This window comes from Bactrocera tryoni, chromosome 2 (genome assembly GCF_016617805.1).
Source record: "Bactrocera tryoni isolate S06 chromosome 2, CSIRO_BtryS06_freeze2, whole genome shotgun sequence".
Taxonomy (NCBI): domain Eukaryota; kingdom Metazoa; phylum Arthropoda; class Insecta; order Diptera; family Tephritidae; genus Bactrocera; species Bactrocera tryoni.
Genome location: NC_052500.1, coordinates 379,926 through 406,981, shown reverse-complemented (window position 1 = coordinate 406,981; position 27,056 = coordinate 379,926). Strand labels below are relative to the sequence as shown.

Sequence of the window (27,056 nt, the reverse complement as noted above, 5' to 3'; positions counted from 1 at the left end):
TCATTCTATTTATAGAAGTTTAAGTTCAGCTTTTTCTGCTTAAAAAGTAAAATTGTTCGAAACATTTTGAGACCGACTGTGACTTTGATTGCTAATTGCGTTGAGTTCGATTAGAATTAGAAAGTCATATTTTAATAAAGTTTTCTATCAACTATATTAATTAAGAAACATTGATAGGTCACCATTTTTCAATCGAAATACAGTAGGAAATTACGATACAGTGCATTGCAGTAGCTTGGCTTTGAAGTGTTTCAAGCCCATTTAAAAGTTTTACTGGCTTTCACTTATAACGGCTGCTTTAAGAAAATGTACAATACATAAATATTAGAGCTTCAGTAAGAACGCATTATATACCTTATATATACATATGTACATACATTTAAGAACAAAACAAAATTTATGTATAAAAGCAGAAATTATGTAATTTTTTATTTAGACTAAGCCAAAGAAAATAGTTATTTCCACTGTATTAAAAAATAAAGAAATGTTTAATAAATTTCGTGAGAAATTTTATGTAACAAAAAATAAAAAAAGTATTTTCTTCAAATCGTATTCGCTCCATAAGAATGAAGAAAACTTGTACGATCTGTTCAATCTTCGACCACGACTGAAGGTAGCTGTGATAGTTTCGATCCAAAGCCATGCCTTGGTGCAGGCAGTGTTTATGGTGCTGAGTTTTCGCGATGGGTTTAGATAGCAGCTCAATCGCAAAATACCATAATAAAATGTATGTTTGATACGATTTCAACGGTATCCCTATTAACTGAGCTTCAAGGCTCTCGTTGGACGAAAAACTCATAAACAGTATAATAATCAAAAAAAAAATTATTTTATTTGGCTACCTTCTTTCAATTCTTGTGTTTTTAATCGTTGGTGTAAATCGCTGTTGGTTAAATTACGGTAAAGTCAATATAAAAACAATTATACATATGTACACACATATAGTTATCAGTCAGTCGTCATATTTATTTCATTGCACTAGATTACACCAAAAGTGTATTTAGGTTGTACATTATACTATTTTCTTAAGACAAAACCACGTACAATCATCCGAAATTAAATTTAGAAAAAACGTGTTTAACAATTCACATGTCCAGATATGTAAAAAGTAAGTAAAAAATATTGAGTAAAATTTGTATACATTTGTTTTGAAGAAGCTAGGTCTGCATAACATTTTTAATATAATTCAATACATCTTTGTGTGCAAGTACACCCATATGGTCCACCCCATTTAAAGCAACGTTCGTGATATTGGCACTTTGTCGATCGATCCATGCATGACAAGCACGTAAGGACCGCTGATTTACTGTTCCATCACCTTTTCCCATTATCAATTTAGGTGTTTCATCAATGATAGTATCCTTTTTGTATTGTAAACTAAGGCGGAAGTAAAATAATGCTTCATATGGTATATGTATGTATATATGTATTAAATGTGGCATCCAGAAATCTTTCAACTTACCGTTCAACCGTGTCCAAACCGTCCCCGTACAGACAATGTAGTTCTATTTCTGGCGGACTGAAATTTAATGTGAATTGCATATTGTCTGCTCGCATATGCCAACCAACGGAATAATCAATATCGTCGAAATATTGCTTCATTTGTGACATTGTATAAACACGTGAAGGGGTTTCTACCAAGACCTCCGAAGGTCGCCAAAAGAGCGGCGAGGGAAGTAACCACGCGGTAGAGGGATTCGTAATTTGTTCTTCCTTTAAAATTTTTCCACTGAGAAGAAACGAGTCCAAATCATCACCTTGAAAAATAATATTTGAAATTATTACCTATTTTTGGATATATAGCGTTATAGATTTTGAAGCAAATAATATAATACAATTTTCTTTAGGACCCTTCAGCAACTATATATTTATTTATTTTAATGACTTACCCATTGCAAACACTTTAAGGGCTTTCATACTACCAGCCCATGCTCCGGCTAAACTTATTTGCCGCTTTACGTATTTTTTCCGCCATTCCGTAGTCTGTTGGTGAAGAAACACTAATGTCATTGGACTGCCCATACTGTGGGATATGAACGTAACAGGCGACTTTGAGTTTCGTTCATACGAATCCTCAACAAGTTTTTTTAAATCAATGAAAAATTGACGATGTTCACCTAGAGCAAAATAAATAAAAACGTAGAATACACTTATAATTATATCAAAGGCATACTTGGTCCTTTTCGAAAGTCATATGGTGCTCCATGTATATTCTTTTTTCGTTCATAACCCAAATCAACTAACACATTTGCTATATCTTTAAAGTAGGCCCCAGCTTTATTATGTGTAGGATCTATCCATTCAACCACCTCAGGATCACCCCATCCAGGAACACGTATCTCAACTCCTGGTGTATTGCGAGTTGTTCGAGTAATTTCATCGTAACATAGTTTAACATTTTCAACCCAACAATAAACTGGCGGTATCACCAATAATTCTAAATTTAACCACAGACTGTACCAATCAGATTTCTTTGCACAATACAGAAGGGAGCTCGATTTATTGAGTTTCGCCTCGAGTTGACTTCCACCGTCGCCTGGAACTGTAACAATGCGTATAGGTTTTTATACAATGGTCGTCCATAAAGACAAGTACTACATTTTGTGGTAAACAAATCAATATATTGATGAAACTTACCAAATATTACAGGAGATAATAATTTTGCTCGTTTGAAAAATGACGCCGCGTTGACCACTTCCTTTATAGAAAATAGAACTACATAGATCCAGAAAAAAGCCAACTTCATCGTTTTGTAAATTTTAACTTTCCCCAAGATAATCGAATCTATACACTCAACAATTTTTTTACTATATGACTTTACTTTATTTAATTATTTATATTTATATTTATTTATTTGTTTTTTTTTTTCCACTCAGCTCAGAAGAAATGAACCCGAACAAAGGTGAAATGATTCAGGCGACATTAGAAATATGACGTCTTATTACTATCACAATTTTATGAAATTTTGTTGCTTCTTTTGAGAACGAATTTATAACAATTTTAGCTTTTTTTGCAAAAACTAATAATTAAATAATAATAGTGTGCGAAAACAAATCACTTATCTCTATAAATAATCTGTAAATTACTTTGATAATGACATTTGTTGAAAGCTGTTTACAAAAGCTAAGAACGTAAATTATTATGATATACGTTTTCTGCAAAAGTCTAATGGATAATTCATATAGAACTTCCGCTCCGCTTTGAGTCAGACATTTGTTTTGACAGCAAAGTTCCTTTTGGAATGAATACTTTCTCACAAAAAGTTTTCAACGCAAAGCCAAACGAAATGTTGACCAACTCGCATCTATTTACGATTTGCAAAGAAACAGTCACTACTTACTAGAGAGAATTTTTGTGCGCTTCGTTGTTTCAGGGTGAACTCTCACGCAAAGCAAGAAAAGTTGCGTATATATGAGCCTTTAAGCAGAGAATATTGAAAACTTGGCTTCACTATTCGGGATTAGCTGCGGAGAACGTAAATTATAGAGAAGGTCCAGGGAACGAAAATTGAACTTCCACTATAAAGCGTTGCCGAAGCTTTATTCCCTAAATGCTACATTGAATATAATTACTATAAATTACTTATGCAATTTTTTTTAATTTCTGTTAATTATAAAAATTTTTTCAATTAATTAAAAGTATTATTTGTGAAAATGGAGTTGTCAGAGTTTATACTTTCATCGTATAGAAAACTGGCAACTCTGTTGACTGTCAAATAGGCAAATTCTCTCTTAAAGAGCATACACCTATAAACTCGGCATTATAACATTTGTTTAAAGAGTGGAATTTCTGAAAGCAGCCTAGAATTCGCGGACATTTAACTTTGCTGTAAGCTGTTATTAATATGGAGGAGGATTTGTTTAATATTCCATTACCGGACGTAAAACGAGAACTGCGTCGAGGCATTATCGAATGCCAAAAGAGAGGGCTAACTCAAAGTGCTAAGTGGCTCGCTGAAATGAGCCATGGCCTCAGTGATGTCGACTGTGATGTAGGTGGCCCAAATCGTTGCAAACAACAGTTTAGCTCGGCGAATGAGGAATCTTGTCAGTTCCTGGAGGGAATATCACAAGTAGAATATGATAATTATTTTCTAGCAAAAAGTTACTTCGATGTGCGTGAGTATGATCGCGCTGCGTACTTTGTGCGAAATTGTGAATCGTCTGTTCCACGTTTCCTCCATCTTTATGCGACCTTCTTGGCAAAAGAAAAAAAACGTTTGGACTCCACAACAGATCGTTCGAATTTGAATGATATAGGACACGTGCGAGATATGACAGAATTGTTGACAATTCTTCGTTCGGAATATTCGCACGGTCGTCTTGATGGTTATGGTATATATCTTTATGGGGTGGTATTAAAATCATTGAATCTCAACAAAGTCGCAATACAAATGTTGGTACATGCAATTCGACTAGCACCAATGTTATGGGCAGCTTATGTTGAACTAGCACCGCTCATACTGGAAAAAGAAAAAATGTTGTCTCTAAATTTTGGGGGACATTGGATGCGCCACTTTTTTGTTGCACACAGTTACATTGAAATGTATTTGAATGATGAAGGCTTAAAAGCGTATGAAGACCTCCAACATGCAGGATTTCGTAAAAGTGTATATGTAACTTCACAAATGGCCCAGGCATATCACAACAAAAGAGGTTGGTACTTATTATGTACTTATATTAATAATAAATAGAATGCGAAACAATGATATTACAGTAGAAGAATCGAATTATGGGACATTATGCAACTTATTATAAAAAATTAATAGAAGTATTTTTATTTCTTTCATTATTTGTTTCCAAAGATGTCGACAGAGCAATAGAAATTTTTCAAACACTACAAGAGGTTGATCCCTATCGATTGGAAAATATGGACACTTACTCTAATTTGCTTTTTGTAAAAGAATTGAAGACAGAAATGGCTCAACTAGCGCATAAGGCAGTCAGTATTAATAAGTATTGTCCAGAAACATGCTGCGTTGTTGGTAAATTAGTGATATTGGTTGTCTTAAAAACAGTTAATTTTTATGTTTTTTAGGCAACTATTACAGCATACGGTCAGACCATCAAATGGCTATCGTCTACTTTCAGCGTGCTCTTAAATTAAATCCAAAGTACTTGTCAGCATGGACATTAATGGGTCACGAATTTATGGAACTGAAAAATACAAATGCCGCTATACAAAGCTATCGCAAGGCGGTGGGTAAGTTACCAATGTTTTTTCCAGAAACCTTTGAATAACAAATATTCCGATATTTAGAAGTTAATAAGCGAGATTATCGCGCCTGGTACGGCTTGGGTCAATCATATGAAATCCTCAAAATGCACTATTATAGTTTGTACTATTTCAAAATAGCCCACCAATTACGACCATATGATAGCCGAATGCTTGTGGCTTTAGGAGAAACATACGAAAAACTAGAAAAGTTCGAAAACGCCATCAAGTGTTATTGGAAAGCTTGTGATGTAGGTGACATAGAAGGAGTTGCTATGTGTAAATTAGCCGGTCTGCATGAAAAAAGGGGAGAGATTGAAGATGCTGTTCAGTGTTATATAATGTATTGCGATGACGAAAGAGCAGCAACAGACAAACAGAGTTTATACCATGGTTTCATGACTTTGGCAAACTATTACGAAGCAAAAGGACAATTTGACAAAGCTTCGCATTATGCTTATAAATGTCTCGAATCCGATGAGGTAGTTATGTACATGCAATGTGAATATTATAATTTTAGACTTTTTATATTTTTTTTTATAAATCGGTAATCGTCTATAGCGGAAATCTGAGGCAAAAGCATTACTTAAAACGATTGAAAATAAACGTAGTGGGAAAACCGGAAACAGTGATAGTGAAGCGAACAATTCTGCGAATGCAAACGTCATAGCAGGGGATACCTCATCAGATGATGACATAGAGATGGAATTAAGTGAATATCTGTGTAGCGACTACGCATTGTCCTGCCAATCAGATATAAAAGTGCCTACAAAATCGGCAGCAACCGATGCTGAAAGCATTACAAATATGCATATGGCATCAACCACAGGCGATATGAGTTTGAATGAAAGCGAGTTGGCTGTTTCAAGCAATGCAAATGATATTGGCCCGAGTACTAGCGCGGCGGCAGCGAGTGGAGTTGGGCAGTCAAATGAAAAAGCAGCACAAATCAGAGATCAAGAGAGCAATGACGACGAGCCACATTCCATGGAAATTTCTTCAATTTCTATAGATTAAAATAGGTTATTCAATTGGCGAATCAACAATTTGGCATTTGGAACACATATTTTCAATTATTTTCTTGTAAAACATGTTATTTATAAACTTTGCTAGACAAAGTATGTTTTAATATAATCGCATTAGTATAAAGAATTATTGTAAGTATACACTACAAAGTTAAATATGAACTTTCTTTTTGTAAAAGTATGCCAGTGACTGAAAACGATTAAATTACTGCGGTATTTTAAGTATTATTCATGAGTTCTTATGTTAAATATAATTGGTGTGATGTACTTACGTATGTCTTATATAAATTGCTACTAAATAATATTAATTTATTCCATATTACAAAATTTCTGAATGCACTACATAAATATTGATATTCAAATTTAATTAACACAATTTATTTTATCATTAACACCTTTCTCTTAAACATATTTGATAATAACCAATCAGTATTAGAAATATATATTTGTACAAATGGGGATTTTAAAAGTTTTAGTTTAACGTAATAATTCCAATGAATAACGGAAATACGGTGTTCTGGAGTGCTCTGAATTTTCATATTTACTCAATTTGTGAATAGAAAAGTTAAATAATTTGCATTTTTGATATGAAAATGCGTTTGTATTTGTTCAATAATTATATAGAACTTTCTCCATAATTATATTTTTGCGTTAGTTAATGTTAAAAAATCTAATAAAACGAAAATTCTGTATATTTATTGCTCACGTTTAATACGTAAAACCAAGCTAATGAAAAATAACACCATAAAGAATATTATCCAAATGGAAAGCACGGAAATGTCGTGGCCATACAAGTCGGCTTCCATATCCAACTCCTTTAGCAATTTACTTGGTGATTTGAAGTAACAAAATTCTCTATGACATTGTAAATCGGGACGACCATACCCATATATAGCTTGAATAAATGCTTCCATGGTATAACGGTAGAAGGAGATATCACACAATGGCCGAAAAATATCTGACAATTCATGAATACGTATAAAAAACCCTGAAAAAATCATAAACGGAATCGATATTCCAGGTACTAATAGGATTGCCATCTACAAAACAAACAAAAACACGTACATATGTTATTTAACAATTCTTATACTTTCAGCTTTTCAAAGATAGCTCACCTGCAACTCGAATATCGACCCAAACGCTAATCCCATAAAGTGACCTACAATGGCCAAAATTATACTAACCACCCAGCACATAGCAAATCGTACAATATCATCCGGTTGACTTGTCATAAAGTAAATTATCGCCGTAAATAATGTTGGACAAATTAAGAGCATCGGAAGATCTGAGGTAAGTTTTGACGCATAATACGCTCTAAGGGAATACCAACCGTTTAAGTACTCACGTATAAAAACCGGCGTGTCCTGTGGACCTAAAATATGCTTCATTTCAGATATGTATTAACTTCGAACGAATATTTATACAGCGGCTACAGTTCACTTTGTAGGGTGAATTCCCAAGTACATATGTACCTATCTTTCATATAAAACCACAGTAATAATATAAATTTTACTCACATAGCAAAATTGAAGGCATAGCGTTGCCAAAGAATATAAACATTATAATGAAAAAAATACAAGAAATATTTGTTAAAGTCCTGGCACCGTCATTGCCGATATCCCAAAATACTGCCCCAACAAGAACTGCAACAATAACATGCACTATAACACGTAACTGTACTGCTATCTATTTCAAAGAAGAAGAAAAAAATAATTCCATTCTAAGTTTTGAAGTGCAATAAGCTACCAAGTTCCTTGACATTGTACGTAGAGATCTCCGTGTGAGTATGACCATTTGCCTGTAGACCCCTACCTTGGCTTCGGGACGTATGGTTGTGAATCTGCATCGTTCATTTGCTGATCGCCTGCTTTCAGTGCCACTTTGCGATGACACATCAATTGTGATGTGATTATTTGAGTTATTTAATATTTTGGCTATGATAACAGAAATATACTAGTCAAAATGGGAAGAATAATCGATCAAATAGCTTTAGAAGTATATTACAATGATATAAAATGAAGGTGCACATAGAATCTTGTAGGCTATTAAATACATTAAAATTATTGTCCAACGCATTCAGATGGCATACATGTATTTACATATGTATGTATATAATCGAGTACCGATATATACTAAATTCGTCTAAGAATTACTTGTTTTTAATGTATTACTTACTATTTTCGTTTATTGCATTCGTTTCGTCTTCAGTAGGATGGTGGGATGTTCCGCAATAACGTATCTTGTTTCTTTCAATTAAACTCAAGATTTGTTCATTGTGCTCTTCACTGCTCACCTCTAAAGCTGGGGATAAAATAAACAGATATCTAAGTACATGCACCCGTTATCTTGTATAAACTTAAGGGGTAGGCTCTCAAACTCACCGAAATCGGCTGGGTTGTAATATTCGGGAAATGCAAAGCCCGCTTCCTCAAAAGTGGGAATCATATCCGCTTTTGGTCCTGAATACACCAAATTTCCTCGCGACATAACTATAACATCATCAAATAGTTTCATAAGTTTCGAACTTGGCTGATGAATTACACACACAATTATCCGGCCATCAAGCGCTAATTGTTTCAAATAGTTGATTATCTGCAAACTGGAGACACTATCCAATCCACTAGTTGGCTCATCAAAAAACATAATTGGAGGATTGGTGACCAATTCTATAGCAATAGATAGCCGTTTCCTCTCACCACCGGAAAGATTACGCACTAATCTGTGTCGGCACTTCTCCATATTTAGGATCCGAATAATGTCGTTGACCTATTTGAAACACGTAAGGCACACTATTAGTGAGACACTGTTGTGTGGTATTTGAAAATCGTGAACCCTCACAATTTTTTCTTTTTCTTCGGACTTTGTTTCTGAAGGCAATTTAAGATCCATCGAATCGCTCATGGTCTCCTGCACCGTTAATAAATCGAGCAAGGCAAAATCTTGTGGAATGTAGCATGATACCTTGCGATATGCCAAGTTATTTCGTTCTTCTCCATTGAAGGTGATTTTGCCAGACACACCACTTGCTCTGCAAATATTTTATCACTTTACGTATATATTAAGTATAATATATAGTATAAAATTATTGTTATACTTGAAGCCAGATAGCACATTGAGAATGGAAGTTTTCCCCGCACCAGATGGCCCCAGCACAGCGGTTAGGTGACCAGATTTGAACTCTCCACATATGTCATTAAGTATCGTAACCAGTTTATTGTCTGATATCGAAAAAGAAGTTGGAAAAATAGAATATTTACATAGCACACACATATCAATATATACATATGTGTGGGTACATTTGTTTGAGCATGATGTAAAATGCAGGAAAAGCAATATTGAGTCCCAAAATTCGAATGCTAGCTTTACTTATACTAATAAAAATTTTTAATCACATAGAGGATATGCTTACATATGTATGTAGATAGGTCGATTGATGCTACTTTTATTATGAAAAATACGTTTGCCTAACCGAAAACCGCCAAAAGGAGTAGTAATCTATTTTTATACTCTTACAACCTGTTGCTGCAGAGTATTATAGTTTTGTTCACCTAATGGTTGTAAGTATTACCTAAAACTTATCAAGGGCGATATAGGGATATATGTATATATATATATACATATATGATTAGGATGATAAGAAAAAGTTGAAATCCGGGTGACTGTCTGTCTGTCCGTCCGTCCGTGCAAGCTGTAACTTGTGTAAAAGTTGAGATATCTTAATGAAATTTGGTACGCAAGTTCCTTGGTACAAAAAAATTACGAGATGGGTGCAATCGGACTACTCCCATGCCCACAAAACACCATTAACCGAAAACTTATAAAGAGCCATAACTAAGCACTAATTTAAGATATAAAACTGTAATTTGGCACAGGGTATTGCAATAACAAGGGGCACTTGCGAGTAAAAAACTTTGAAAAAGTGGCCGTGGCCCCGCCCTCTAATAAGTTTAATGTGCATATCTATTAAACCACTAAAGTTACAACAACAATTTGTTTAGCTCGAATATTGTGGAAACACCTATGGACAGTGTGAAAACTGGTAGAATCGGAAGATAACCCCGCACACACCCCATATAACGGCACAATAAATCAATAACTAGCCCCTGATAGTTGGGTGATAGTAATAGTGGGCTATACATAATATAAAATTTTTGAATTTTCTAGTGACTTTATACCGGATATATCGGCCAATATGTGAGTTATCTGAATTAAAATGATAAGCGTGTTTTACTCATAGCAGTGTTTCTTTGTGACTAAAATGAATAAAATTAGGCGAAAACTTGACCTAGCCCCCAACATGATTTCATTCCTAACTTTCAACACGTTTTTGTACTATGTTCCCGGAGTATTTGACGAACTCATGACTTACTCTGTTTAGCAGTATAGAAAACATTGCTGAAGTGTAATTTGAATTTCTCTTGGCTCAAGAGGTTGCCATTTGCTGAACTGCCGCTACCAATAGTCTCGATCTCCATTGCGTCATCCTTATCTGGCATTTTTAAATATCACTATCCGCTCACGGTGATTAAAATAACGCAGCTAATCTATATTGATATAATGTCACTAACACCAAGTCAATTCACAGTTAAGCTTGAGATTAAAACAGCGACTGTATGTTTTAAATACATAAATTTCGCTAACCTGCTAGATAAGCAATTAGCCTTGCTATTATAATATTAAGTGAATATATAAAATATGCTTTTAAACTTACACACAACGTACGACCTACTATATTATAGCCAGTGATTCCCAACTCATGCACAACACTCATAGAGGAAATCATTCTTGGGCGTCCTTTGAATCTATGGATATGTATATATGTGTGAATGCATGTTGGTATGAATATAATTAATTTAGTTTCATGAATTTAATCCAAAAAGTGTTTTTTGTCACAATTCAGGTCTTATTTAATCTTTAGTACATCCATTGAAATGAATAAAGAGATAATTATAAAGCATTGCTTTCACTTCATACAAATTGTGGCTAACACATGAAAAGCTCTAACTAGACTAACGCACAATGCAAGCATGTGGATGAAGCACTATTTGGTCAACATAACCATATTCATGCATATACTCGTACACAGCTAAGTTTGAAAGCGCTTGAGAAAGGTACTCAGCTTGCCAGAAACAATTCAAACTAGAAACTGGTCTTTCATGGATCAGTGCACTGAGGTAACAAGGAGAGAAAGAACTCTATTTCGGAAATGAAAACTGATCAAAAACGAAGTACGAGTACATAGCAAAAAAATAAAGAAAGTAACGTACAAGCGGCTTATATCTTGTTCAGCTACTTTTAGATTGTTTTAGACTGTGTTGCATCTGGGCAGATAACTGTGGTGAAAATGACAAAATGCTTCGCGCTTAATGTATAACAGTTCCAAAATATAGCACTTACATATGTACACACAACAATGAATTACAGCAATGAACCGTAGCATCGGCAGAGTCCTTTAAACTGAGATTACATTACTACTGCATTGATAAGAAAGCTCTCAATATGCATTTATTTAATTGTATGCACATGTATGTATATATGTATCTTTGGCTTTGGCAATAGCAGACGCTGTATGTACGTGGCTTATCAATGTAATAAACTGAACAATATAAGTACATATGTAAGTAGCTTAAATGTATGATGAATGTTCAGTAGTTAGTCAGCGCATTAAGTGATTAAATTATTGCGCTTGACCCATTACTTTATTACTGCAAAAAGTTAAAACTGAAATCCATAACGTTGCACACATAAACATTCATACATACATACATACATACGCATATTGGATACGTTTAGGCTAATTGTGTAGCACTAGAGGAAATGACCTTAAATCGAACCTGGTCGGATGCGTTATCACAAAATCTTTATTTGGGGTATTACTTGAATAAATGCAACTGAGTTGTTTTCTAAGTAATTTCAAATGTACATATTTCTAACTAAATATTTCTCATGAACAACAAAAAAATTTCGAAACACAAAATGTCCTCGATTATTTTAAATTGTTCCCTTAAATTGACGCACTGATTCGTATGCATTCGTATATTATTTTATTCTCCCCGAAAATTCAAAAATCGGTTATGATAAATTTCGTATACAACCCAAACATATCAATCAGCATCATTCACCTCATACTTAAGTGCATTCTGTACATTTGTATGTAATTGTCTACACATGACATCCGCGCATTAGCATTTTGTGATAAATATTTATTTATACGCTCTGCAATCAAATTGAATTGAATAATAACTTCTAAAATTAATAGATGAATAAACTGCACTATTATTATTAAAATCCAAATGCGCTTATCCCGTTTTGTGCGGTTCATTTCTGTGATTTGCATATACACAAATACATGTGCATATAGTTATTTGTATACTGCACATAGAATATCGTTGAAGCACTTAATCAATTAATATTCACTCCACGCTGCAAATTATGAACTTGACCACTTTATTATACAAGTATTTTCTTGCTTTTTATAAGTATAGTATAAATATTTTTCTTTATCATTATTCAACCAATGTGAACTCATATTGACCTAGCGTATCCGCATATACTCATGAACATTTGTCTTGTGAGTTTACCGACTTCGACTGATTGGCTTCTAATCGCATTGTTAGCTTGGAGCTCCATGGCCGCTTGGGAATGTTCAGCCGCTCACACATTCTACTCGCCAATTTAGTGATAACATGAAAGTTTGAAAGAGTGAAAACCGTGAGTACAAAGGCGATCGTTTGCAAATTGATCGCTCTTTCTCTGACTTGTAGTTTACATCAATTAAGACGATTCTCATAAACAATAAGAATATAAGTATATATCAATATTTGCAACATATAAGTGCTATAAATCAATATCGTTATGGCTGGACACATGAATTTCAAATTGAAACTCCTTCCGCATAAGCCAAATTTAGTATGAAAGAGATGCGAAATTCAATTTCGACTGCCTTTAAGAAGTCTGGATGAACAATTCGAGGTTTGACGTTACTAACCAAGGGCAAATGGTTTTCTCCTCCTGCAGTAGGATAGGATTCGTTCGCTTATCTAGTTTATTTTAGGTTCCAGAAAAATTAGATATAAAGCACCACAATCCCTCATGGAGACAAAGAGCATCGTTTGTTATCTTTCAGGAATTATTAATCACATTTATAAAATTTGGTTGCAATTAGTTAATTCAACCCTGGTGTTTTATATTATGCGCATACATATGTATGTATTACTTCTATAGCTACCTCGAATAAATTATGAATTTCTATATTTAACAAGTACACACAGAATTTCTAGCAAAATTATATTTTTAATCAGTGGAATGGAAAATACACCTTTTGGGATGTCGTTGGAATGAACCATTACACCTTTGTTAATGAATTTTAATTTCAATCCAATATTAGTGGGAAATTTCCATTACTTCTTCCGTTAGTTAGTAGAATATCAACGTTCTTGACTCTGCATGAAAATGCATTATGTCCTGTCATTTGGAATTATTTTCAAAGTTTTATTTCTTCAATTCAGATACTTAATTTGACAATATATTTATAAAATTTTTAATGTTATTTCTGATACAATGAGAATTAGAAAAATTTATACCAAATGTGCATATACATATGTACATAAGTATGTATGTACATACTTATGGATTTATTATTTTGATTGATAAAATGGAACTGAGAGAAATTAGTTTTTGAATCCATGAAAGTTTTTTGCAGACTATACGTGCAGAAATGGGTACACTTTTCTCAGGTTGATACAACAAGCGAAGCAAAGTTGTCTGTGAATCAGCCATTAGGCTTTAAGAATTTTGTTAGTATTCGTATATCGCTTTGAGTCCTTTCGTTCTTGACAATACATAGAAAAATGTAAATTATTGTTGTTTATTTTGCGTATTTAAAGATTGAAAAGCATTCTTTGTTGGTTTGTCCCGAATGAGAAGGTACATTTAATGAATTAACGAGCAAAAATACACACATCCGAAATAACGTGGGTTTGCTAAGTAAAATATAAATAAATATATATACATTCGTGTATGTGTATGTATTTTACACCCATAAATTTAATTGTAAATAACATTTATTACACACAGCGCTTAAATTATTTAAAGACATTTTTTAAATAAAAAATACCTTTAAATTTTTTTAAATTGTTTTAAATACTTGAGTGTATAAAAATGAAATTTGAAAAGTGAGGAATGTTCCAAACGTTAAACAATCTTCTATTACAAAAATTAAACTATTACAAAAATACAACCTTGACTGCAATGGTTCTGCTAAGAAAAGTTAATTCCACTTCATTGTAAAAGTCAGAGTCTGATATTTAACTGATATTTGATTTACTGATTGAAGAAATTCGTAAAACTTCCCTCATACTTCCAATGTGATTATCGCGTTGAGAGCACTTCACAATTTTGTATAAAAGGGTTACTTCTAATGTTCGTGCTAAGAAAAGTTAAAATTTAAAGATTTCAAATATGTGTATTTAGTATATAAACATTTCATTCTCTATGAGGCCAACCATGAAACTGTAAATCGGTTTCTGATTAATTATTCTTACTACTATTTTGTTTTATATATGTATATGTACATCATGTATGTATTGCTCTGGTATAATGATTGTTATGTGTCTAAGGGTTTATTTTGAGCTATTCTCCATTTCATTAAAATTTATTAGTATACAAGGATGTATATTAATTATATAATACAAAATTCTTGCTTAAAATACATATATACAGCTTATTTCATCTGAATAATCTCAACCTGAAAGACATGATATAAAATGCGAGAATTCTTAGTACAATAAATAGCGATAACAAAAATATGGCAGCCAGTTTATAATTTGCATTGGCCAAATCCATGTTCTTAAGGAAGAACACAGGATGGGAGTGATGGCAGTAAAATTCCTTACACTCCAATTTTGCACGACCGTAACCGAAAAGCGATAACATCGATCCATCCAAGGCATACTTGAGGAATGAAATATCGAACATCCATTTTAAATAGAATGGAGAGTCTTTTCTTTGAAGGAAGAATCCAGAAAACGCCAGGAAAGGACAAATAAAAAATGGTCCAAAGATGGCGCCATACTGAGAATAACCATAAAATAATTAACATAATTTGTATATACATATGTACATATGCTTCATATGAACATAAACTTACATGAACACTCAGAGCTGAGCCTACACTGAGTCCAATGCTTTGTCCGACAAGAGCTGTAAGAAACACGATTGTGAAGTACAAAGCGAATCGCATTAGCTCCATAGGCTGTCCAGTCAGATAATACGTGGGAAATAAGAAGAGACTCGTACATATAAGCTGTATTGGGATATCGGCTAAAGTAATCGCAATATAATATGCGCGAAGTGAGTACCAACGATTGAAATGTTCTCGTGAAACTATGGGAAATTCTAGGGGAACTGAAAAAATATTAAAATAATTACCCTGAAATTAAAGAAAAGTTGCTTCTTACATTTCGTTAGGATCGACGAGAAGGCACAGAACATAATGAACATTATTGTATAGAAGGCATAACGGAAAATATTCATTGCATTCGCGGCATCATTTCCAATATCATAATAGAGAAAGCCGATGAGCAGTGCCACTCCGAAATGAATACTGAATCGCAGTGTTGTAAGCGAATTATCACGCCAAAGAAGTAGAAAAGTACGGGTTAGCAAAATTGCTAATTGACGGTAAAATGGTGTAGCATAAATATTGTCACTTTTACAAATATGTCCGGTATCAATTGAAATTCTCGATTTCCTCGGTTTAGAAAATCTACTATCACTACAGCATTGATGCTGTTTCTCTTTGGTATGTGTGTTCGTGTTGGAAACACGTGATGGCAATTCTTCAACTGGTGTCAATGGCACATTAGTATTAGTTGTTGACGTTGTATTTGCGGTTGAAAGGGAAAATGAAGGTTTGACTAGTCGATACCCAGTATTACGACCGTTTTGCATTTTCTCAATAAGCAGTTTATTGTTTGGACCATAATCGTTTGTACCTATTTCCATAACTATTAAAAATTAAAAAAATATTAAATTTATTATTATTTGCCAATTTATAAGGGAATAAAAAAGACTTACGAAAGTCGCAAGGATTGTACGATTGTGGACAGTGTAAACCATTTTCAGCTAGAAAGGGAATTAAATTGTCTGTTCTGCCTGCATATATGCAGGAGCCCTCTGCGATCGCGAACAAATGGTCGATCATTCGAAATACTATGGCGCTGGGCTGGTGAATTGTGCATATGATCGTGCGACCTTCCATCGCCAGAGTTTTTAGTAGAGAAATACACTGATTAGATGTAGAGCTGTCCAGCCCACTGTAAAATTTAGAAAATAAGCAATATATTACTTAGTACGTTATGTTACATTCTGTCGCAGAGTTTGTTCCCTTCGAAATATTATTTAAAAAGTGATTTGTAAAGTGGAAATATAATATTTTTCGGTCCAACAAGCAGATACTACCATTTAAATTTGATTTTATTTATTTTATTCTAAATTAACAGAACCTTTTTAGACCTATAACATGTTTTCGTTTTTTTAATCTATTACTAATATAAATTTGTGATTATTTACCTGGTTGGCTCATCTAATATTAAAACTGGTGGGTTATTCACTATTTCTAGTGAAATCGCCAATCGTTTCTTTTGGCCACCCGATAAGTCACCGGTCCTCGTGTTGAGCGACTCAAGCAAACCCATGGACTTCAGAATTTTCAACACCTAATGATTTACAATATATCTTAAGATATAACTAAATGTTGTGAAAAAAATCTTCATTTTATTATGTACCCGCTCACGTTTTTCTTTCGCGTTCATTTGGGCACCGATTTTGAGGTTAGCAGCAAAATTCATTGCCTCCTTGACAGTGAGAAATGGTTGCAGTGTGGTATCCTGAGTGATAAAGGCTACATTTGGTTTGAATGTTTTCACGTCACGCGGATTACCGTTGATCCTTATATCTCCCGAAAACCCATAAAGCCTATAATGAAAGAAAATTTTATATTTGGAGAAATAATCGCGATTAAAATTTATTTTTCTATTACGTATATGATGAGAGAATATTGAGCAGTGTGCTCTTGCCGGCTCCAGACGGCCCTACGACGGCACTGAGTTCACCGGAACGAAATTCTCCTGTAACGCCATTGAGTACCTGCTTATCTTCTGAAAAAAACTCAAACAGAAGATTTCGAACATAAATCGCTTAAAATAATATGGATTTAAAATTTGGAACGTAATGCTTGGATAATCTGTAACGATATCTCGCGTAATATAAAATAATTTATAGGGCTGTCCAGGGAACTAATTTTAATTTGTGGATTTGGTATGAATTGATACATAATGAATACAAAGACTAGTGATTACTTGTCTTATCAGTAATATATTTTCGGAATTGAAATACTAAATTCCCTACTTTAAGAGGTTGCTGATTAAAAGTAGTTTCTGATAATAAAATTTGCTGCAAACTTAACGGATTAAAATCGAGCAGGTTAATAAATATACGTACGCTAATCGCGTATCTTGTTTGATTGCTTCAAGTGGCCAGATTACTGTACTTATTATATAAACACCTCACAATACAAAATTGTAATATTTATAATTTAGATTTTTTGTAGACTTCCTTAAGCCTATAATAAAGCAAATTACCACCAATAACACATTCATAAGTATACACGAGTATGCATATACATACATACATTACAAAGATGAGCCATACAACATTCGGGAATTAAATATTTGACAAAAACTGATTAAGCATTAAAATAATTACAACAATAGCTATGTAAAGGACTTACGGCTGATTCACACTTTTGCTTCCCTTTACAGCAGAAAGCGAAGCTAAATATTGGGCTCTTATCTTTACGTGTTGCCAAGCAAAAGTCGCCATTTTTATTAATGAGTAGCACGGAAAGCAAAGCGTTCATTCTGAGACACCCTTTGTTTTCTTGATATACAATCATTTGTTTGTACATAGTACATAGTATGTAGTGATAGCCACTTTGATGTTGGCAAGATCTACGATCTCTCATCTATATGGTAATCAAAAATTCAGCCCAATGTAATGCTACTATAGCTCTAGGACTTATAATTCCAATAATACTAATAATCAATTTGTAACAGTTTATAATAATACTCGTTCTAAGTCAGCATGAACTCTAAAATCTATCTGAAATAACTATTTTAACTAGAAAGAAATCGACATGTACATATACATACATATATCCGATTTTACTAGCTAGTGCGCTTAATCCAAATTGTGTTATACACTTTTAAATATGGTTTCGAAGAAAGCAGTCGGGTAAAAATATTTGAAATATATCAAACCGTTCTAAATTGGACATATGTACAGATGTATGCAAGTTGTACGAGTATATACAAATGCCTCTTTCAGTTAGATACGAGCACACAGGTGTGATGAATGGTTCGCTTTATCAATGAAGGCGATAAGAAAAAATAAAAAATAGTTTTATTTGTATGTATATAATAATAGTTAAGGCGCAAACCCAGTTTAACCGCGGAAAAGGTGTGTTTTGGGGATTTTTAAATGAAACCAACGACAGTAATTACATATTCAAAATGTTGAAGATTGTATGTATGTATTTATATATAATTAATGAATTTCAACAACAAATCGAAATGAAAAAATAATGAAGATATGTTAAAGTCACCTCAAAGAAAAATATCTTTTATACGAAATTTTGGGTCAATATATAAATAATTAAAGGACTGTTTTTATGTATACATACAGATGGACGGTTAGGCGGGTATGTATAAATCTACTCTGCTCGTTACACTAATCATTAATATATTATATACATACATATGTATGTACATATCGTCTCCTAAAATGCAAAATAACGTATGATCAAAAAATTCGAAATTGAGTGTTTCTTTGATTACGATCCACTACTTCAAATTACATTCATATAAGTACATATGCCCAACATTTTAAGGTTCTGCTATCAGAAATCAGAATTTTCGAAAATGTTGTTACGTTATTTTGCATTTTAGGTGACGATATATTTTATAGGGTCTCCGACATTTCCTTTTGGTTGTAACAAACATCGTCGCAAACTGAATATAACTTTCAGGGTATAAAAAAAAATAATATTCATCTGTACGGTATTGTCTATACAATGACCTAAAATGTAAAAAACAATGGTAATTCGCCAAATGGCAGACTTTGAAAAAAAAAATCGAATTTCGTTCATAAATTAGGTGATTCTTGGAGGTGCTTCCACTCTGCTTGAAAGGACCTTTATTCATATTGTATGATTTAGGCACAATATTGTATGTGCATAACTGCTCGACTATGTTTTTAATCACGTTATAATTTGAATGTATCCAAATCGATTTTAGTAAGTATTGACTCCCTCAATTCCTCATTAACACGTATGGTAGGCTGGTAGTTGGAGCTATTAAACGCCAAATGACCAATACGCAACGTTAAGTATGAGTAATATTTGTGTTAATTTTTGTTAAAATGAAACTTTCAAAACTTCTTGTGAACGTAAAAAGTTATTAATTTTAACTATATTGAAAATATTTGATTATCAAGGTCATATTCATATTCGAATACATTTACCAGAATGTGTAGTCCTAAGCCATGTAGGCGTGCTCGCTAGATTCATGACAAATGGAATAATGGATAGACAGTTGATTTCAACTAAGTGGCTCTTCCGTTCGTATTCTACACGAAAATTCAAAGATCATTCAACTACAAACTAAATTTTGCATGTGGTACAGTAATAAAAATGGCGCACTGCAATATATCTATATACACACATATCTTTCTTTGTATATGCACAGAGCCTATTCTTAAGTTATTAAGAATGCGTGATTGTGATAAAAAAACCATCTCTTAAGTATGAGTTCACAGTTAGTTTTCAGAATTAATGCAGATTCGACCAGAGCAGACAATTATTTTATTCTCCTCTTCTCTGTTTGATGACTCATTACAGCAGTAAAAGAATGTAATTTTAATTCAACCTTAATGTGGGCTAAAAATAATTATTTCATTAAAGTGAATGTGTTCAAAATATTCAAAGTTCAACAATCCCTTATTAGCGGGTATGCCCAGTTATAAGCATCATTCATCCATAAGCTAAGAATAATTTGTCCATGGCCTGACCTAGCATCAAAAGTGCGATTCATCAAAGAGAAAAAACATTCCTTCGAAAGCTGGTGTATCCTACAATAGTATTTAAAAAATTTAAATTTGAAACATAGATAGACATCTACATACATACATGTACATATATAATTGTTCATGTATAGTATATTCCTCGACTATTCAATAATATTGTTCCATTTGAGATACTTATGTACACTAGGATTTACACTACTACTAACCTCTTTTGAATAAACCGGTCTTAACACCATAGCAAATATTTTCAAAACTTATGTTTATCGATTTAATTTGCTTTGGGTATTCATGTTGAAGCGGTCTGGTTGCTTTCTCCATAGGTCCGCTTTCATAAGGAGGAGGCTGATGAGTCCTACTTGTCCTACTTGCCGTAGCAAATCCAGCTTTCGAAAGAGTTGCGTTAACAGTTTCCGCAAACTCGTTTTCAAAAGACTCGGTCTTCGAAAGCCGCCTGTTCATTGATATGTTGTCCGAATTATTCGTTTTGTTACTATTGTATTTAGTTTCTGGCGTTGTAGTTCTTAGTGTTATCGAGTTGGTTTCTGTTGCAATTTTATGCATCTTCGACTCTGAAATCTCCTTTTCGAGCTTTATGGGTTCGTGTTTATCGCCCGACATATGTTTCTTCGAGCTTATATTAGTGATGTTTCTACTGCTGTTCAAATCGCTGTTATTGTCTTCGGTTTTAGTTTTCCTTGCGGTTTGGTCACTGTTTGTACTATAAGAAACTTCGATGGCGGAGAGCAATCCAAAGTTTATATTCGGTGTAGACATTTTAATTATACGTACATATGTATTTCTGTTTTTGATGTTTTTAAGTTTTTTGTTGAACCAGTTAGCTTTCCTTATTTAAATTAAATTTACAGAATAGTTGTTTTACGCGAGCATGTATCCATACATACATATGTTCACAAATCTATGTCGAGCTTTCTAAAAAAAATTAACTTAATCGTACGATTAATTTAATTTTATTATTATTGTCTTTAATGCACTGTTTTTTTAATGTTTTTAGTCATCCATTCGGAATGTTGGTAAATACTACAGCAAATGATATTACAGTCTCATACTATATCACTCACAGCCATTATTTTTATTTTAAATAGTTAATGGCTCCACTGAATGGTTTTTATAATGACTATTTATTTATGACTATAATCTTCTGCTGAACTTTTGGACCTGGGAAGCATTCTTAAGTCTTAAGTTTGTCAAAATTATGTAGTCGATGGAGCTTAAAATCGCATTATCATATACATACATATGTACATACATACATACATATAGGATAATGATATAGATTTTGTTATTCACAGGTGTGGTATACAGAAGTTTAAGTTTATATCCGTCTTCCAATTATTCAATGAAATTTAATAAATTAAAGCTATCATACACACAAACATTCAAACGAATTAATTTTTTGTGGTTACAGATTTTTTCTTTTTGTTTATTATTATTGCACTTCGCTTGGATTGGATTCATAAATTGCATTTGTTGTCTTTGTTTTGATTATATACGTCGTACTTTGGCTTTTACATGATATCCACATTTTCTCTTTCTTATGGTTTATTTGTGGGTTTTGTTTGCACTCTCGCACAAAAGAACAGTAGTGAACCGCTGAGTTGAGGAACGAATTTTAACGTTTATACTGTCGGGGGTTATTTAGACCGCAATCTCACTAGTAACCATAACATTCATTTCAGTTTATGCAATTTTGTATTTGACACTCTTATTTTCTTGTTGTTATTTTCGCAATCAGCTTCTCTTTCAAAAACACTCTCTATAATTAAATAGCAAACCGACCAATTTTATACTCATAGAACATAAACACTTCAACACCGGAAAACAAAGTTACACAATACATACATATGTATGTACGTTGCTTTATGTTGATGGAAATATATGTATTCCAACAGTTTTTATAAAATTAAATGCTAAAAAGCCCAACTATGTAAGAAAAATTATTTGCAACGAATCGCATTTAAAAAATTATTGTATTAATCAATGTTTTTTTAAACCTAAAATTCAATATTTACAAATGTAAGAAGAGTTCATCGTCGATACATAACTAGCAATACTAAACAGTCTCGTTTCAACTTCTAAGCTCTCACCAAATTAAAATACATAAGTTTTAAAAAGAGCGAGCTCTCATATTTATACATCTGTATGTTTGAATAAACTTAATTTTTGGTGTTTTTGTTTGTTTTCTTTTTTATATCGTTCGGCCGCAAAATTTGAATTGCTAAACGTTTCTGCGGAAGGAGAGCTCAAATTCAGGGTAGCGGCATCTTGTCAATGAGCATTTCGATTTGCATATAATTCTTTCCATTCCCACGCCCATCACCTGTTTCGCCTCCACTATTTACATATGCCCCACATTTTATTACTTTTACTATTACAACTTGTTTCTTTTTAGCATGGAATGACAATTGCACATAAGTATGCATCTTCATACATATGTACATAAAGAGTATTTCCTAAAATGTTGGCAATTTATATTGTAATCATGTTAATAGCGTACTAGCTGATAAACTTTTGAACTTTATTAATCAAGCTATGCAAATACATACATATGTATGTCCTGATTGCAAAAAGTGATATTCCCCGCACACTGGAAATAAGATATGCAAATATCAGTCTGTGGATCATTTTAATAATCCAAAAACTGCAAACAACTGATTCAAGGGATATTTCTTTATACCTTACGTATAATTGCCGTCGTCTCACATTCTATAGTACACTCTTCTGTCCATAGTTGATTATTAGTTAGTCGGCTCTCGCTGCCTACCACTTAAAAGGCTTCAAAGACGAAAGTGGAAGTGTATGTAAGTATGTATATGCGATCGCCATTCACGCATGTAGTCTATTTAATTTAGCTTTAGTTTTCATCTCTTTAGTTTTGGGTATGCTTCTTCTATGTACACGCATGTTCACATAACATATGTATGTATGCCGAAATTATGTTTGGCCCATGCACTTGTCAAATTGTTATTCCAGAAAGACATGCCTGATATTTCAAAAACTTCATATCCAATCTCTCTAGTATGTACATCTGTACATACGTATGACGAACATTTTGATAGTTTTGCCGGCGAAATTGTAAAATACATGTACATAGTATACACTTTGTTTTACTTATATTACGCACTATTTCCGCTTGGCAAACACTCGAAAAATTATGTATGCTGCTAAATATTCACAAACACGGACATGTGATATTTTTTTTGCAGGATTAACTAAACTTTTGTATTCATCTTGTACTTTAAACTAATGTTATATTTTTTAGCACTTCATTGCGTTTGAGGCATAAGCGTTTGCATGTTTGTATTATTTTTAATACACATGTATGTACATATGTATGTAGATTCATATACTATGTACTTGTGATTTCATTGCAGGTGAGAATGCAATTAAGCGCGAGCTTATCTTATATAGTTCAATTTGAACTGTTAAATTGAAAAGTACCAAAAGTATTTCCATATTTTTGGATTGTAATCACTCTTCTAAAATTAAACAAAGTACCTTTGGAAACACTTATCGCTAATGTTCTATGCGAGGTAGTGCCGCGACCTACCAGCAAACACGTTCAACGAAATTTCATAGACTGATTTGAGTAAGCGACGAAGTCCACATATTGCTGGCTATCAACTACCCTGAATACAGCCGAGACGACTCTCATCTAAATACGAATATTCATATGTATGCGTGTACTGCCAGATACGAATGTACATACATTACTTTGTACATTGAAAATCAGTGTTGCCGTTAACCACTTGTGCCCTATCAAGTACGGTATTAAACGCCCTTGTCATTAACAAAATATAAGTTTTAAAACATAATTATTCATATATCGCAAAGGAGAATATAATATTTTTAAATATTACGAACTATTAATAAAAATCCAAATCAAATGTGAATATTTCTATAAATTTGAATCAAATTGCGTATTCATGAGATGTCATCTAACATTTTTCTTATCTAAATTAAAATTATTTCTTACTCTCTCCTCTCTTTGTCTTCTTCTTTTTGTTCTTGTTATTAGTTTATCAGAATTGAGAATTATAGCGTCCACTCTTCTTCGTTTTGTATTACTTTCCCTTCCTTGGTCATCACATAACTTGATCAATTTACTGATAAGAAACTATTTCTTCATACAAGTGATTATTTATAATAAATACATTTATAATATATATGTATGTATATATATATATATGATCATACATATATACATATGTATATTGTAATATTGCAATCTTACTCCTGAACATAATAACAGCTTCCATGCTTTACTTAAAACAATTAAACAATATATTAAAATAAATGAATATGAAATATGTATATACAATGTATATTGCCTTTATACATATATTCTATCACCCTGTTGCTACATATATACATATGTATGTATACCAGTACTACTGTGTAAGTCTTTGCAAAGATAGGCAATAGTACAAGAAGATATGCTGATTGGAACATGTGCAAACTCAGAGAACGATCCTGAGGTTGAAAAAAGGGACAACCGAAAAAAGTAAATCATCCCGTATGTTCTATGATGTAAAAAAATAAAATACATGCACAATGTACATAAGTATGTGAAAAATTCAAGTAACTTGGGAGTTTTCTAAACACCCAAAATGTGTGAACAAGGGCTGACGCATACTTTATGACTATTTTATCTTATCTGTCCCTTTATCTAAGATTCGATTTCATATATGTATATAGTATACTTATACATACTATGTACGTATGTAAAAAAATTCACGCAGTTTGGGATTTTTGTAAATAGCCTTCCCACATTTCGGCAAGGACTGACGCCCAATTTATGATTACTATATCTTATCTGCCTCTTTATCTTGGAGGTTTATGCCCCAAGGTAAATGCTTCTATATGTTCAGAATTTATAATACTCATTTACAATTAAAGTTGCAGAGCTTATGATGACAAATGGGTATAGGGCCCAGTTAAAAAAATCACATATGCATATCTTGGTAATAAAATGTTGAACACTTCTGTGGAGTTAATGGTCACCATTAATTAAAAGAATAAAAACTTAAACAAAATCGTCATACTAAAACAAGTAAGGAAGAGCTAAGTCTCTTGCAACTTGCAGAAATTAATGCCAGGGAAATTGCTCATCGGAATCTGGCAATTTTATATATGTACATATACTACATATAACTCATACACTGACCGACATATTCGGCATTAGGTTTGTTAGAAAAGCAAAAATCATTATTTGTAGTATATAGTAAAAAATGTGTCCTAGGTTTCATTAAGGTACCTCACATCCAATCACCAATCATATGGAGTAAATTCAGCCAGATGTTCGAAAATCGTGATATTAGTTATATGGGGGCTAGGTCAAGTTTTCGCTTAATTGTATCTGTTTTAAGCACAAAGATACACTCTTATCAGTCAAAACCACTGTGTAATTTTCGTTGAGATAACTCACATATTGATAACCGATATTTGCAGTATAAAGTCACCGGGAAGTTCGCGAAACTTTATGTTAGATATATGGGAGTTCAGGGAAGTATTGACCCGATTCAACCCATTTTTGATACATAGAGTTACTATTGTCTGAAAAGGATTTTCTTTGAATTTCAATTATATCCCATACATTGACCGATATTTTCGGTTAAAAGTCAACTATAAATATTTGGTACCTAGGGGGTATAACAGTTCTGTTTAGATTTGGGCAATTTTGGACATAAGATGACAAACTTTAAAGGAATTATTAGTGCAAAACTTTATCCGGTTATTTTAATTGCTACTTGATTTGTGTACTGGAAAGTGAAATAATCAAATGGAACTTAAAATTGTGGTATATGGGAAGTCGACATGGTTGTAGTCCGATTTCGTAGATTTTCGCACTGTCACATAGGAATATATGAAGAATACGCCACTTCTAAATTTCATCGAAATCGGTCGGTCGGGTCCCGAGATATGTTATTTCACCAAAAAGTGGGTGGTGCCACGCCCATCCTAAAATTTTCGCACCGGCTCCCATAAAACCCCCTCATATCATCCGAAGGTAAAATTGAATGTCAGGCGTATTTAGTTATTGATTTATTGCGCTTTTAGTAATTATTAGCAGTATCGTTATATGTTGAGTGAAAGGGATTATCTTCCGATTTCATTTTCACTTTCCATTTTCACACTGTCGGTAGAAGTTCTTATAGTGTTTGCACCAGACAAATTTGATTGTTGTAGCTTTAGTGGTTTAGGAGATATGTGCATTAAATTTATTAGAGGGCACTTTTTCAAAATTTTTTGCCCACAGGTGCCCCTTACTCCTGCTGGCAATTTTCAGTTTTATATCTTAATTCATTGCTTAGTTATAATTCATTGCTTTATAAGTTTTCGGTTAATGGCGTTTTGTGAGCGTGACGGTGGTCCCATTACGCTCATCTTAAACTTATTATTTTTTTTTACTAAGGACTGCGCATACCAAGTTCCATCAAGATATATCAATTTTTACTCAAGTTACAGCTTGCACGGTCTGACCAGAGAACATAAAACATATTATTATGTTCTCTGACTCGTCATTCTGATCATTTATATATATGTATGTATAACGCTATATCTATCTCGATTAGTTTTCGGTGATACGTACAACCGTTAGATGAACAAAACTATTATACTCTGTAGCAACATATTGCAAGAGTATAAAAAAGCTAC

At 33.1% G+C, this 27,056-nt stretch overlaps 4 protein-coding genes across 13 annotated transcripts; 1 reads left to right on the top strand and 3 right to left on the bottom strand.

Annotated features, from left to right (window-relative positions):
• Positions 1-940: 940 nt before the first annotated feature.
• On the bottom strand, positions 941-3,071 carry LOC120769071 (phospholipase A2 group XV-like). The gene is made up of 5 exons (XM_040095929.1): positions 2,638-3,071; positions 2,174-2,542; positions 1,890-2,117; positions 1,463-1,757; positions 941-1,377 (listed from the first exon to the last, which is right to left on the bottom strand). Exons 1-5 carry the CDS (start codon positions 2,744-2,746, stop codon positions 1,158-1,160), a joined length of 1,221 nt encoding a protein of 406 aa, XP_039951863.1. The 5' UTR covers positions 2,747-3,071; the 3' UTR covers positions 941-1,157.
• Positions 3,072-3,768: 697 nt separating this feature from the next.
• On the top strand, positions 3,769-6,880 carry LOC120767868 (cell division cycle protein 23 homolog). The gene is made up of 5 exons (XM_040094181.1): positions 3,769-4,655; positions 4,805-4,984; positions 5,038-5,202; positions 5,260-5,696; positions 5,776-6,880. Exons 1-5 carry the CDS (start codon positions 3,845-3,847, stop codon positions 6,229-6,231), a joined length of 2,049 nt encoding a protein of 682 aa, XP_039950115.1. The 5' UTR covers positions 3,769-3,844; the 3' UTR covers positions 6,232-6,880.
• A 49-nt stretch (positions 6,881-6,929) lies between these two features.
• LOC120767869 (ATP-binding cassette sub-family G member 1) lies at positions 6,930-12,841 on the bottom strand. Of its 7 annotated transcripts, none has more exons than XM_040094188.1 (10): positions 12,775-12,841; positions 10,609-10,783; positions 9,334-9,457; positions 9,078-9,267; positions 8,621-9,005; positions 8,415-8,540; positions 7,986-8,173; positions 7,757-7,925; positions 7,355-7,611; positions 6,930-7,279 (listed from the first exon to the last, which is right to left on the bottom strand). In XM_040094188.1, the coding sequence occupies exons 2-10, from the start codon at positions 10,733-10,735 to the stop codon at positions 6,935-6,937; spliced, it is 1,911 nt and encodes a 636-aa protein (XP_039950122.1). In that variant the 5' UTR covers positions 10,736-10,783; positions 12,775-12,841; the 3' UTR covers positions 6,930-6,934. The 7 variants fall into 7 exon arrangements, with proteins under 7 accessions (XP_039950122.1, XP_039950119.1, XP_039950120.1 ...); XM_040094185.1 differs by having other exon boundaries at positions 10,609-10,880; positions 12,775-12,831; XM_040094186.1 differs by having other exon boundaries at positions 10,609-10,848; positions 12,775-12,831.
• Positions 12,842-14,090: 1,249 nt separating this feature from the next.
• LOC120768914 (ATP-binding cassette sub-family G member 4) lies at positions 14,091-23,966 on the bottom strand. 4 transcript variants are annotated; one of them, XM_040095682.1, is made up of 9 exons: positions 23,898-23,966; positions 20,588-21,557; positions 17,281-17,398; positions 17,027-17,216; positions 16,812-16,957; positions 16,317-16,555; positions 15,698-16,246; positions 15,388-15,644; positions 14,967-15,311 (listed from the first exon to the last, which is right to left on the bottom strand). In XM_040095682.1, the coding sequence occupies exons 2-9, from the start codon at positions 21,153-21,155 to the stop codon at positions 14,967-14,969; spliced, it is 2,412 nt and encodes an 803-aa protein (XP_039951616.1). In that variant the 5' UTR covers positions 21,156-21,557; positions 23,898-23,966. The 4 variants fall into 4 exon arrangements, with proteins under 4 accessions (XP_039951619.1, XP_039951616.1, XP_039951617.1 ...); XM_040095683.1 differs by having other exon boundaries at positions 20,588-21,569; positions 23,898-23,949; XM_040095681.1 differs by having other exon boundaries at positions 20,588-21,576; positions 23,898-23,944.
• Positions 23,967-27,056: the final 3,090 nt, after the last annotated feature.